Source organism: Phodopus roborovskii, unplaced genomic scaffold, assembly GCF_943737965.1.
Source record: "Phodopus roborovskii unplaced genomic scaffold, PHOROB, whole genome shotgun sequence".
Taxonomy (NCBI): Eukaryota; Metazoa; Chordata; class Mammalia; order Rodentia; family Cricetidae; genus Phodopus; species Phodopus roborovskii.
This window is the reverse complement of record NW_026126514.1, coordinates 21,066,397-21,078,441: the sequence shown is the minus strand read 5'-3', so window position 1 is coordinate 21,078,441 and position 12,045 is coordinate 21,066,397. Positions and strand designations below refer to the sequence as shown.

Here is a 12,045-nt window from a genome sequence, read left to right as displayed (position 1 = left end):
GAATTCGAAGCCTTTCTGCCTGGTCTTCAAAGCTATACAGAGAAACCTTGTCTCAAAAACAAAAAAAAAAAACAAAAACAAACAAACAAAAAATGTATATTTTAGTACAAAACAAAACAAAAATCAAGAAAGTTTTGAAACTCAGATATATCCTGAACTTGATAGCTATCTACCAAAGATGTCACTTCTGGTTTCATCACATTAGAACAGTGATTGAGAGAGAGAGAGAGAGAGAGAGAGAGAGAGAGAGAGCTAGTGAGATAGATGAATTGGTAAAGGTGCTTGCCATCCCTGACCACCTTAGTACAATCCCCACAGTCCATTTGGTGGAAGAAGAAAATCACAAAACCAACTCCTAAAAGTTGTCTTCTGACCTCCACACAAGTATTATGACTGGTATGTGTGTGTATGCACTAGCCAACAATAAAATGCAGCCTGGTAGCAAAAAATTAATGTGACAGCAGGTGACCCAAACAGCTGCTTTACAATATGCTGAAACAGGCAGTTATGACCAACTGGGAAGCAGAAACAACACAAGGCCACCCTGAAGCAGAGGCGAGGGGAAGGCATTTAACTGTTAGAATTTTGAGAAGGAGCAGCCACAGACAAATCCAACTAATAACCCATAGTAGCCACAGAGATAGAGACAGATTCGTCCCTTTTTGAGTTAAGACATCATGCAAACCATGAAGGAAAGAAACCCAACAGATGGCAGTAACACATTCCATCCCATACTTGAGTCTCCAACCCTGAGACCAGTCTTCCATTTGTCTATATGGCAAGGGCTGCTGATCTTGTACTGACTTTCAAGATGCCTGCAATAGAGATAGTGTCCTTCCCAGACCTGTCACCTTCAACGAGAAACTACTTATCCATCCTAGCACCACAGCGGGAAGGGAGGACCTATTGGTGCACTATTTGGATTGTTTCTGCCATAGGTAGACTAGTGTTTGAAGACCATTATAACTTAACACTTGGTTCTCTTCCACACTAAACCAGGATAACCATCCAGTTTCATTTTCTATATGCTTATTTGTATCAGGTTCATCTCAGTAAGGGTTTCCAATTTCTGGTTAACAGTTTTTTTTTTTTTTTAATTTTGTTTTTGTTTTTGTCATCCCAGTGGGCTACAACACTGCTTATTTCAAGGTTTTTAAGCAGTTCTCCCCATCCAGAATTCCAATTACTACCAAGGCTTCTCTTTCAGGACATTCCTTAGTAGTATTCTTGACACTTTTGAATACACATCCTTAATAAAGATATCCCAAAAGAGGGGAGGAGAGGAGTGGAGTGCTGTGAAACTTCGGAATTGGTCTCTGAAGTTCTGTCATCTACATACTGAGGGTGATCTCTTTGTTAAAAATTTAGCTGTTCAGACCTTAAGGGCACACGATTAATACTCCCTTAGGAATAGCGAGGTCTTTCTTTGAAAGAGCTGTATAGTTTGCAGGCGACACTAGGTAACTGCCCATTCAAAAGCATGGCCAGAAAGAATGTCGGTGTTTTCCGGCAGGTATAGGTGCCTGGGGGTCAGGGAGAGAGGGAAAGGCAAGGGGTGGAGTGGGAGGCGGTGATCGACAGGGATAGAAACAGTGTCTCCTCCTCCCTCTGAATGCGAAATAGCCAATGGGGTGGCGCGGCCGGGCCGGCCCGGCGGCCAGTGCCTTATAGTATGCAGCAACCGGAGGAGTCACGTTGGGGGAACAGCAGAAAGCAGCTATCCGTTTACACTACTTTGCTCTAGCAGCTATCTTAATGGTGACTGCGTGGCCTGGGGGAAACCTGATCGGCCAGATCCAGCCGAAACCGGGAGGGAGGGAGTGGGCTTTCCGGAGGGGGGAGGGGGGAGGGAGTCGAAGAAGGAGGAGTAAGAGAGGGGGAAAGAAAGAGGAAAAGAGTGTGAGGGAGTGAGGGAGGGAGGAAAATAAACAACAAAAAATGTCCTCTTCCTCCCCCACCGGGCAGATTGCAAGTGCGGCGGACATCAAGCAGGAGAATGGGATGGAAAGCGCCTCGGAAGGACAGGAGGCGCACCGAGAAGTGGCGGGGGGCGCGGCGGCTGGGCTAAGCCCCCCGGCTCCAGCCCCTTTCCCTCTGGAGCCGGGGGACGCCGCGGCTGCCTCCAGGGTAAGCCGGGAGGAAGGGGCAGCGGCGGCTGGAGCGGCAGATCAGGTACAACTCCACTCGGAACTTCTGGGCAGGCACCAGCACACAGCCTCCGCGCAGCCCCCGCTGGCCTTCTCGCCGGACCATGTCGCCTGCGTGTGCGAGGCGTTGCAGCAGGGGGGCAACCTGGACCGCCTGGCCCGGTTCCTGTGGTCCCTGCCCCAGAGCGACCTGCTACGTGGCAACGAGAGCCTGCTGAAGGCTCGAGCGCTCGTGGCCTTCCACCAGGGCATCTACCCTGAGTTGTACAGCATCCTCGAGAGCCACAGCTTCGAGTCGGCCAACCATCCGCTGCTGCAGCAGCTCTGGTACAAGGCGCGCTACACCGAGGCCGAGCGAGCGCGCGGCCGGCCGCTGGGCGCCGTGGACAAGTACCGGCTGCGCAGGAAATTCCCCTTGCCCCGCACCATCTGGGACGGCGAGGAGACGGTGTATTGTTTCAAGGAGAAGTCGCGCAACGCGCTCAAGGAGCTCTATAAGCAGAATCGCTACCCCTCGCCCGCCGAGAAGCGGCACCTAGCCAAGATCACCGGCCTCTCCCTCACCCAGGTCAGCAACTGGTTCAAGAACCGGAGGCAACGCGACCGGAACCCCTCCGAGACCCAGTCCAAAAGGTGAGCGCCAACTTTCCTCCTCCTCCCCCTTCCTCCTCCCCCCCCCCCACCCCTTCCCAGCTTTCTTTTCCTCCAAGTGCTCGCAAACATGGCGCTTACCTTCCCCACCAGCCCGGTCCGGCTGCCCACCTCTCCCCGCCCCCCACCTCGCTTCCCTACCGGGAGGGGGGGGGACGACGGTGGCAACGAGCGGGGGATCCTCCCTCCTAACCCTCCCCCTCCTGCCCCCAGAAGTTTCTGGTCGCCCGCCTAGGTCTCAGTCCCCGCCCCCACCTCGGCTGGTCACTGCTGCCCGGCTTCCCACCCCCATCCTGCTGCCTTTGAAGTTGCCACTCTCTCCTTGGTTCTCGTAGCGAGCGTGTGTGCTCGCTGGCGAGGCTGCTCTCACCGCGGCTCCTGGCCCGCAGGGGCTGCGGGAGCCGGCCGGGGTCTCTAGCTCCTCTGGGTCGCTCAGAGCCTTGAGTGCGCACACGCTCCAGGATACCCAGGATTCGGCTGAGCCCCGGGCCCACCCTGAAGGTCACCAGGGCCGCTCTGGAAGGAAAAGGAGCGGTAGTGGAGACTAGTGTCACATATGGGGTCTGGGGACGTCGAGGCTTTAATATGACAGAGTTAATCATTCACCCTGCCCGCTGCGGTTCCCATCGCGGCGAGGGCAGCGTGGGGTGCCTGTGCAGCTCGTCCCTGCGGTGTTTTGAAACCTGATTCTGAACAAGTTCGGATCGGGTTACAGTGCTTCAGAGGCGGCAAGGCTGAAGGGCAGTTTCTTGGGCCCCCTAACACAGCACGATTCCCTCTTGAAGGAGCAGTTGGGGAATGATGACAAGCTGCCATAAAGTGGACAGCAGGAAAGAAGTGGGGGAGCGATCCACTCAGTCCTCTTTTAGTCCCCACTCTATCTTGTTTGGACTTTATTATCAGTGTTTTGTTTTCCCTTCTTTAGCACAAAAATGCATTTTTTCACCCTTTTTGTGTGTCCTTTCAAGTCATCATCCCCTTGGGTGTGTATGCGTATTTGGACGACTCTGTACTTGTGTGTATTGTTATTGTTGGACCGGTAAAGTAAGGACAAGGTTTGAGGATGGTGTCTCCCGCCCTGGAGGGGATTGGAGAGAAAAGAATCCAAATGCAATTCAAATGTTCTGCCCTGGGACGGATCCGGGGAGCAGGTCGGTCTGGGCCAGGTGAAGGTGATCACCCTGCGCATTCCAGAACCGGCAGCAGCTCGCCCTCTCTGCTTTGCCCCTGCACCCGGGTGGAGCCCGGAGGCCCACTGCTGGCCCCAGGCAGGAGAGAGGCTCACTGTGCAGTCCTGGCTCTGGCTCCCGGTAACTGTAAACAAAACATGCCCAGCGACCTGTGAGCACCCTTCCTTGGTCTTGAGAGAGGGGGCGACCCAGAGAAGGAGCAATGGTTAGGCTATCTATCTACCCTGGAGGGCTCTGCAGAGGCACCGAAGGAATCTGCTAGGCCAGGACACTGGGTATGAAGCTCGTGCCACATGCAGACCAGCTGTCCTGCAGCCTTTGCTCGGTAACCGGCCCAGTTCCCTGAACACATACACACACACACACACACACACACACACACACACACACACACACACACACACACACACACACACAGAGCCATGCTCTACTCTCCTCACCATTAACTCCACACCCTCAACCCCCAGCCCAATTGCCTGGTATAGGAGGCCCCTTTCCGGATCTACCTCCCACCAGCACCCCTGGTGAGTCACCTTCACCAATGGCGACGGCTGCTCAGCCTCAGCTCGTAAATCAAAGCGCTTTCTGCGCTCCTGGCCCCAAAGCCTGGGTAATCCCCTCCCCTCAGCTTGAAAGGGGACCGATCACACAGGGATGTTGGATTCTCAGCTGGACCAAGTCCCACCACGCTTCCAAACTGCTTCTGTCCTGCCCCGCCCGGACTCAGACCAAATGAGGAAAACTTACATCATTCCTCCCTGACCTGAACTTGTATTTCCCTTAAGTCCAGGATCCTGGAAAGAAGGACTGAGGCGTCTGGAAAGGAGTCTGATAGCTATAAGACCACTAAATGACACTCACCTTTTCCCTCCCACCTCCCCAGGGCACTGGATGTGTATGTTAAATAGGCCCCTGTGGCTTCCTTTGGATTCAAAGGCTACTAGTGCAAGTCTTGGGTTGCAAGTGTCTTTCCTACAAAGGCAACCACCTTATTGAATGTGAATTGTCAGTCTGGTGGAGTAGAAGTTTGGGAGCAGGTGAGGAAATGGTCTCTTGTTAACTAACTGGCAAATGAAACTGAACACCATAGCCTGCTGGTGGTGGTGAAGGCCTTTAGTCCCAGCACTCAGGAGGCAGAAGCAGGCAGGTCTCTTGAGTTTGAGGCCAGCCTGGTCTACAGAGTGAGTGCCAGGACTGTAACACAGGAAAACCCTGTCTCCAAAAACAAACAAAAGAACCTGAGCATCTCCTACCTCCTTTTATGATTCCATCTACCTTCAAAATAACACAAATGTGAAATGGGCTAAAAGGGAATGATGGCTCTCTTAAACAGGGAAAAACAACATGTAATGGGTTGTTTCTATAGCAGAATTTGTAGACCATTTAATAGTATTAAGTTCTTTTAGTTGCATTTTACATTATCCAACCCTCTGGTTCTTCTCTGAATTTATTATTTAAAAAAATTATTAGGATCTGAATTCATCTCATTGTCTGGCTGGGCAGAATTTGCTTAAAACCTCACAGCTTCAACAGGGCCAGCAGATAAACTGTTGTGCGTTGATTTAATACTGCCTTTAAATAGTTTTGAAGGATGTCTTTACAAATTATATAGATTGCCTTCCCCTTGACCTTCAAAAATGTCTTCTCTCCCTGTACAGTGAATCAGATGGAAACCCCAGCACTGAAGATGAATCCAGCAAGGGACATGAGGATTTGTCTCCTCACCCACTTTCGGGTACATCTGATGCTGTCACCAACCTCAGCCTTTCTAGCCACATGGAGCCAGTATATATGCAACAAATTGGAAATGCTAAAATATCACTAAGCTCTTCTGGAGTTTTGTTGAATGGAAGCTTGGTACCTGCAAGTACTTCACCTGTCTTCCTTAATGGTAATTCTTTTATTCAGGGACACAATGGTGTTATCCTTAATGGACTGAATGTGGGAAATACACAGACAGTGTCACTGAACCCATCAAAAATGTCTTCGAACATTGTGAGCAATGGCATAGCCATGACGGACATCCTGGGCTCTCCCTCCCAGGATGTGAAAGAATTCAAAGTCCTCCAGAGTTCTGCTGTGAACTCAGCAGCCACCACCTCCTACAGCCCTAGTGCCCCGGTGTCATTCCCAGGGCTGATACCCTGCACGGAAGTAAAAAGAGAAGGCATCCAGACAGTGGCCTCCCAGGATGGGGGCTCTGTGGTGACTTTTACTACACCAGTGCAAATTAACCAGTATGGCATTGTCCAGATCCCTAATTCCGGAGCAAATGGTCAGTTCCTTAATGGGAGCATTGGATTCTCTCCACTGCAGCTGCCTCCTGTCTCAGTAGCAGCTTCACAAGGTAAAAGCCTTATTTGGTACCATAATGCACCAGGGCATGAGTTGGTCAGCTGCTATAAATGACCTGTTAGTGAAAGGTATAGATTGATGCTATTGTTCAGATACTACGTTGACTTACACCGTTACAGAATAGCCTTGATGTGATTCCCTGTGCCTAAATACTATTCAGCTTTTCTGATTCTCTTACATCCTGAGGATGGAATTTTATTTCCCCCAAACAGAATGGAAAAGTACAGTTTATAGCAGACCTTGCCAACTTTACAATTACAGGAATATGATAAGTCAATCAGTGCTTATGAAATAACCCAGTACTTGACATTTTAAAATTAAAAATTAATAAAATTGCTAGGAACATAAAATTAGTCGAGCAGTTATTTATTTGACCAGAAAATGTTTTAAAAGGATAAACTAAAAGAATCTATTCTTGTTTGCATTGTGTACGTCCTATATTAATACTCAAACCTAAAAAGACCTAAGAGCAATTTAGAAGACTATGTGATTTTTCTGTTGCTCTAAATGTATGTTCATTCCTCAGCTATGTGGGTTTATACTTAAGAAAACAACTGTGTCATTGCGTATTTGTGGCTTTACTAACCAAAGTTTGCTAGACAAAGGAAATAAGCCTGAGGCTGGCACATAGTTCTTCAGGAACATGAATAAAATCTAGATCACTCATCATTTTTTTCTGTATAGAAATAGGAACAGTTAGACTTAGGCATTGGACATAGCATGGTCTCTAGCTCTATAAGCAAATCCAAAAGTCCAGATTCTTACCAAAGGTTAGCCTTCTGAAACTCAATCAATTTTTATACAACTCTTGCTTTGATAGCTACAGTCTACTTCTGCTTACTGGAGGCAGTAATGAGAAATGATTGTACATTTCATTCCATATATTTGTCTCTCTTAAGTAAGCCACCGTGGTCCTGTAGCACACTCTTCAGATGTCCATTGCTCCAGACTATGAAAAGAGTTAACCCAAGTCAATACCCAACTTAGGGGCAAAAGACAAATGCCCTAGAGAAAGCCAAAGAGCTTAGCTTTACAATAATTTACGACTCTCATCCATGTTCTCTCTTTACGAAAATTTCCAAGGAGTTTGTAGTGTTTCAAAGATAGCGAAGTATGAATATATATGATGGCAGAAGAGAAATACAACACTCTTCATCTGTAATCAAGAAAAGTGCTATCATATTAGAAGTATTGTGAAGTAATAGCTAGGGCTTTGGGGGGAGGGTGTTGTTTGTTTTCTCCTTTTTTTTTTTTTCCCCTTGTCTTTTTCAAGACAGGGTTTCTCTGTGTAGCCCTGGGTGTCCTGAACCTCACTCTATAAGGCAGGTTGGCCTCAAACTCACAAATCCGCCTGCCTCTGCCTCCAAGTGCTTGGATTAAAGGCATGCACCATCACCTGGCAATAGATAGTTTTTAAACGGCATATTTACTATGAATAAGAATGCTTTGTCTGTAAATATAGCTAAGAACAAATGACAGGCTTGTCGACCCTTTGACTCTCTGGACAAATTGAAAGCATTAGTTTATCCTGCTGGTTCTAGTAGGCAATTCCCTTGTAGCCTGGTAGTAGTGGTGTATTACACCTTAAAGTAAAGTGTTTTGGGAATATGAACTTTAAAAAAAAAAAAAAAAAAAAAAAAAAAGGCCAAGATAGGGTATGGTGGTAAAAGCCTGTGATCCCAATATTTGAGAGACTGAAGCCAGAGGACTGGGGTTTTAAGTCATACCAGATTACATAGTGAGTCTCTCTCCAAAAAATACCAACCAAATCAAACTTACATTAAACATTCTTTTTTTTTTTGGGGGGGGGGGTGAGACAGGGTTTCTCTGTAGCTTTAAAGCCTGTCCTGGAACTCACTCTGTAGACTAGGCTGACCTCAAACTCACAGAGATCCGCCCTGCCTCTGCCTCCTGAGTGCTGGGATTAAAGGCGCTTCACCACCAACACCCAGCAACACTAAACATTCTTTAAAATGTCCAGAAACATAGACCAATCTTCCTAGATAGCTGAGAAAGCAATATAGGAAGTTACATGGAAGAGCAGACTATATTTTTATTAATTTTAAAATCAAAGAGGGGTTTTTCCCCCCTCTTAGCATCTTTGTAAAATTATACTTTGTTCCTGGGATTTTTTTAAGTTCAACTATACTTTAAAATTATGTTTTAGCCAAGCATGGTGGTACATGTCTTCCTTAAGCCTGGCACTTGGGAGGCAGATGCAGGCAGATCTTCGTGTTTGAGGTCAACTTCGTTGACCTTGTGAGTTCCAGGACAGGCAGGACTACATAGGGAGACCCTGTCTCAAAACAATAACAAAATCATGTTTTATGTGTGAGGCTTTGGGTTCAATCCCCAATATTACCAAAAAAAAAATTATCCTTTGGATTTATCTGTTTTTCCCTTCATTTATGTACGTTAAAATATTTTTACATATACATCATGCTAGTCTACTGTGTTTAATAGACAAATGTTGCATGTGTTGTTATTTATGACTATCAAAAAAGGAATCATTTGTACACATGTCTGCTAGTAAACAGTTTCACAGACACACACAAAGTCAATACTGACTGGCGCTTTTCTCCCCTTACAACTTTGAAGCCTGCAAGACTTTTAAAACACACTCGAAATCAAAAGGTTTAAAATAGAAGCAGTCTGTTCATTTGTATGGCCTGAAACACACATTTATGTTAGAGAACAGTTCAAACATACACAGAAGTGTTTTTTTTTCTTAACAGTCTTTCTGTGGTGCATATTTACGTTCTCTTTTTTTTTTTTTTTTTTTTTTTTTTTCTCATGTAAAGATGCTCTTTTGCTTGCTTATGGCACTTAAAAATGTCAGAAGACATAAATGGCCCTGTGGCACTCGATAACATAGGTGGTACTATAATCACAGTTACTCTATTAATTCAAGAAGGGCAATGTTGAGTGAATTACTTAATATTGGCCTGTTTCCTGCACTCATAAAGGCATGATTAAACTCTAACTCAAGAGCCCCATAGATAAGTAGTAATCCATCCTAATTCTTCCCCCGAACTCTTTCCAAACTCACCTTTCCTTTGATGGCAATACTGGGGGACCTGGGTCATCATCTAATTGCCAAAGACTCAAAGGGGGTTTTATTTGATGCATTTCCCTAAGTTCCTCATGCGGTCATCTATTTTGTGCTCCTAGTCTCTTCTGTTCCCTACAGACCAACGTAGTGGAAGCCTCAAAGACACCTTTTAAAGAGGTGTCCATTCCACTCCTCTGTATTCTTCTGTATTTTAAATCAGTACTTCCATGTTACCACTAAGTCTTCCCATCACTACAACACTGGAAATTTTAGAGCGAGCACAACAAAAGGAGGGGATTAAAAAAAAACAACCCACTGTGAGGGTCATGGTGACTGGAGACTGCTGTATTGGTGGTTTGGTGACACTCTGTCTGTACAAATCGACATGGTTTAACTTGTAAGTGCCAAAGAAACTCGTTTTATGTTGTATTTCCAACATTTTCCTTTACGGTCATCTTACATCTTACAGTTACCGTCAGTAACTGAGCAGGCCTAACAAAAATGTTTTATTTTGTATCGGTGCTCTCTCGTAATAACTGGCAGCATTAGTGATTAAGAGGTGGTTATGTGCCAGAAACTTGACAAATATCAGAACTCAGACAAGAATTTATTTCTCCTCCTCTTCTCCCCCCCCCCCCACCCCTTTTGAGCCCAGGCTTAGGCTCAGATACAGTCTTCCTGCCTCTACTTTCTTCTCAGCTCCCACATCCTTGCTTGCTTTGATTGGTTGTTTATTTTCTGCTTGAATTTTTGGTGATGCTGAAGATTGAATCCTAGGTGAGCACCAGGCAGTTGCTCTACCACTGCACCCTCTCCTCAGGCCCTACACTTGCTTTCTCTTTCATCTGGCCATTGCAATTACACAGGGAGTTAACACGTATAAATAATCTGCAGGATTTTTGCTCAGTGTGTAGAAGGCTCAGAGTTCAGTCTCCAGCACTGCAAGAGAAATAAAAAAAAAAAATAGAGAGAGAAGCTGGTCTGACTGAGTTCAGAGCCTGGGACTCTATAGTTTATAGTGGCCAAGCTGGACTCAGCCATACACTTAAGTACCGCCTCTCCATAAATACTACACCTGAGGGAAAAGTCAAAACTCATGTATGTTACAGAAGTAACTGGTTTGTTTGTTTGTTTTCTTTCTATATCATTTGCATTAATGCCAATCGGTACTTTTTCCCCTAGGTAACATTTCAGTAAATCCAAGCACTTCAGACGGAAGCACGTTTACAAGTGAATCCACCACAGTTCAGCATGGCAAACTGTTCCTGAGCCCTCTTGCCCCCAGTGCAGTGGTATATACTGTTCCTAATTCAGGCCAGACTGTAGGAGCTGTGAAACAGGAAGGCTTAGAAAGAGGCCTGGTTTTTTCTCAGTTGATGCCTGTCAATCACCACACACAAGTAAATGCAACTCTGTCTTCTGAAGATATCTCTGGAAGTGGCCTCCATCCCCTGGCCTCTTCGCTAGTGTCCCCAGCTCACAGTTTTTCCCTGTCTCCCCCTACACTACTAAATCCCACTGAGCTAAACCCTGACATTGCTGAGAGTCAGCCAATGTCTGCACCTGTGGCAAGCAAATCTACTGTGACATCTGTCAGCAATACTAACTATGCAACCCTTCAGAACTGTTCCCTTATTACTGGTCAAGACCTATTGTCAGTCCCTATGACTCAGGCTGCCCTAGGGGAAATTGTTCCTACAGCTGAAGAGCAGGTGGGTCATGCCTCCCCAGCGGTACACCAGGATTTTGTCAGAGAACATCGCTTGGTTCTACAGTCGGTAGCTAACATAAAAGAGAATTTCTTGCACAATTCTGAGAACAAAGCAACAAACAACTTAATGATGTTGGACTCCAAATCCAAATATGTCCTGGATGGCATGGTTGAAACTGTCTGTGAAGAGCTGGGAACGGACAAAAAAGAGCTGGCCAAGCTCCAAACTGTCCAGCTGGATGAAGACATGCAAGACTTATAATTATGCCTGATTCACTACATGCGTACCCCGTTTCTCCATCAGCAGCAATTTTTTTTCCTCTGTGAAGCCCTGAAGATGGAGAGCCTTTACTCATTTAGAGGAGAGCCCTCTCCCTGTGTGAGCACATGTATTTGGATTGATCCGCATGAAGATCATAGTTACATAGTTAGAAGTGGGACTATGTTGCTGAAATTTTCTGTTCACATCAGTTCACTTTTAAATACATGGTGACAACAAGGGAAGTGTATCAAACCATCGAATATCATTTAGTCAGCAATGTAATTCTACGGTTGAAATGGAATGTGATAGTATTTTAAATTTAAAATGTATACACATAACTTAGAAAAGTCAATAATGCTACAGGCCGTTAGAAGCAATGCATTCTTTTTTTGTTTACTTTTACTCCATGGGCATTGAGATGGTTAAGAAACAATGGCACTCCAGAATATTATAAGGGTATATTTTTTGAACTAAATAGCCTATATATGTGTGTGTTTGTGTGTACCTACACACATTCATTGTTTTCAGCATTTGAGGGAAAGGCTTGGTCTTAAGTCTCTACATGTTTCCAAATGTGATTGTCAGTCGTTCAGTGTGTCAGAAAAAGTTTGAAACTCCACTAAACTCTGACACTACTTGGGTGTGAATGTAAATATGCCAGTTCTATAAACAGGATT

General features: G+C 45.9%; 1 protein-coding gene across 2 annotated transcripts; it reads left to right on the top strand.

The window, feature by feature from the left end:
- The first annotated feature begins 1,510 nt into the window (after positions 1-1,510).
- On the top strand, positions 1,511-11,485 carry LOC127230684 (homeobox protein SIX4). 2 transcript variants are annotated; one of them, XM_051195986.1, is made up of 4 exons: positions 1,511-1,758; positions 1,966-2,780; positions 5,647-6,335; positions 10,578-11,485. In XM_051195986.1, the coding sequence occupies exons 1-4, from the start codon at positions 1,756-1,758 to the stop codon at positions 11,366-11,368; spliced, it is 2,298 nt and encodes a 765-aa protein (XP_051051943.1). In that variant the 5' UTR covers positions 1,511-1,755; the 3' UTR covers positions 11,369-11,485. The 2 variants fall into 2 exon arrangements, with proteins under 2 accessions (XP_051051943.1, XP_051051942.1); XM_051195985.1 differs by lacking the exon at positions 1,511-1,758 and having other exon boundaries at positions 1,866-2,780.
- The last annotated feature ends 560 nt before the right edge of the window (positions 11,486-12,045 follow it).

What these genes read in the sequence shown, in the direction of transcription:
- LOC127230684 (XM_051195985.1), top strand. Translation starts at nt 1,939, where the DNA reads ATGTCCTCTTCCTCCCCCACCGGGCAGATTGCAAGTGCGGCGGACATC. An exon ending in TCCGAGACCCAGTCCAAAAG is followed by an intron (nt 2,781 to 5,646) that starts GTGAGCGCCAAC and finishes CTCCCTGTACAG; the next exon opens with TGAATCAGATGGAAACCCCA. An exon ending in CTCAGTAGCAGCTTCACAAG is followed by an intron (nt 6,336 to 10,577) that starts GTAAAAGCCTTA and finishes TTTTTCCCCTAG; the next exon opens with GTAACATTTCAGTAAATCCA.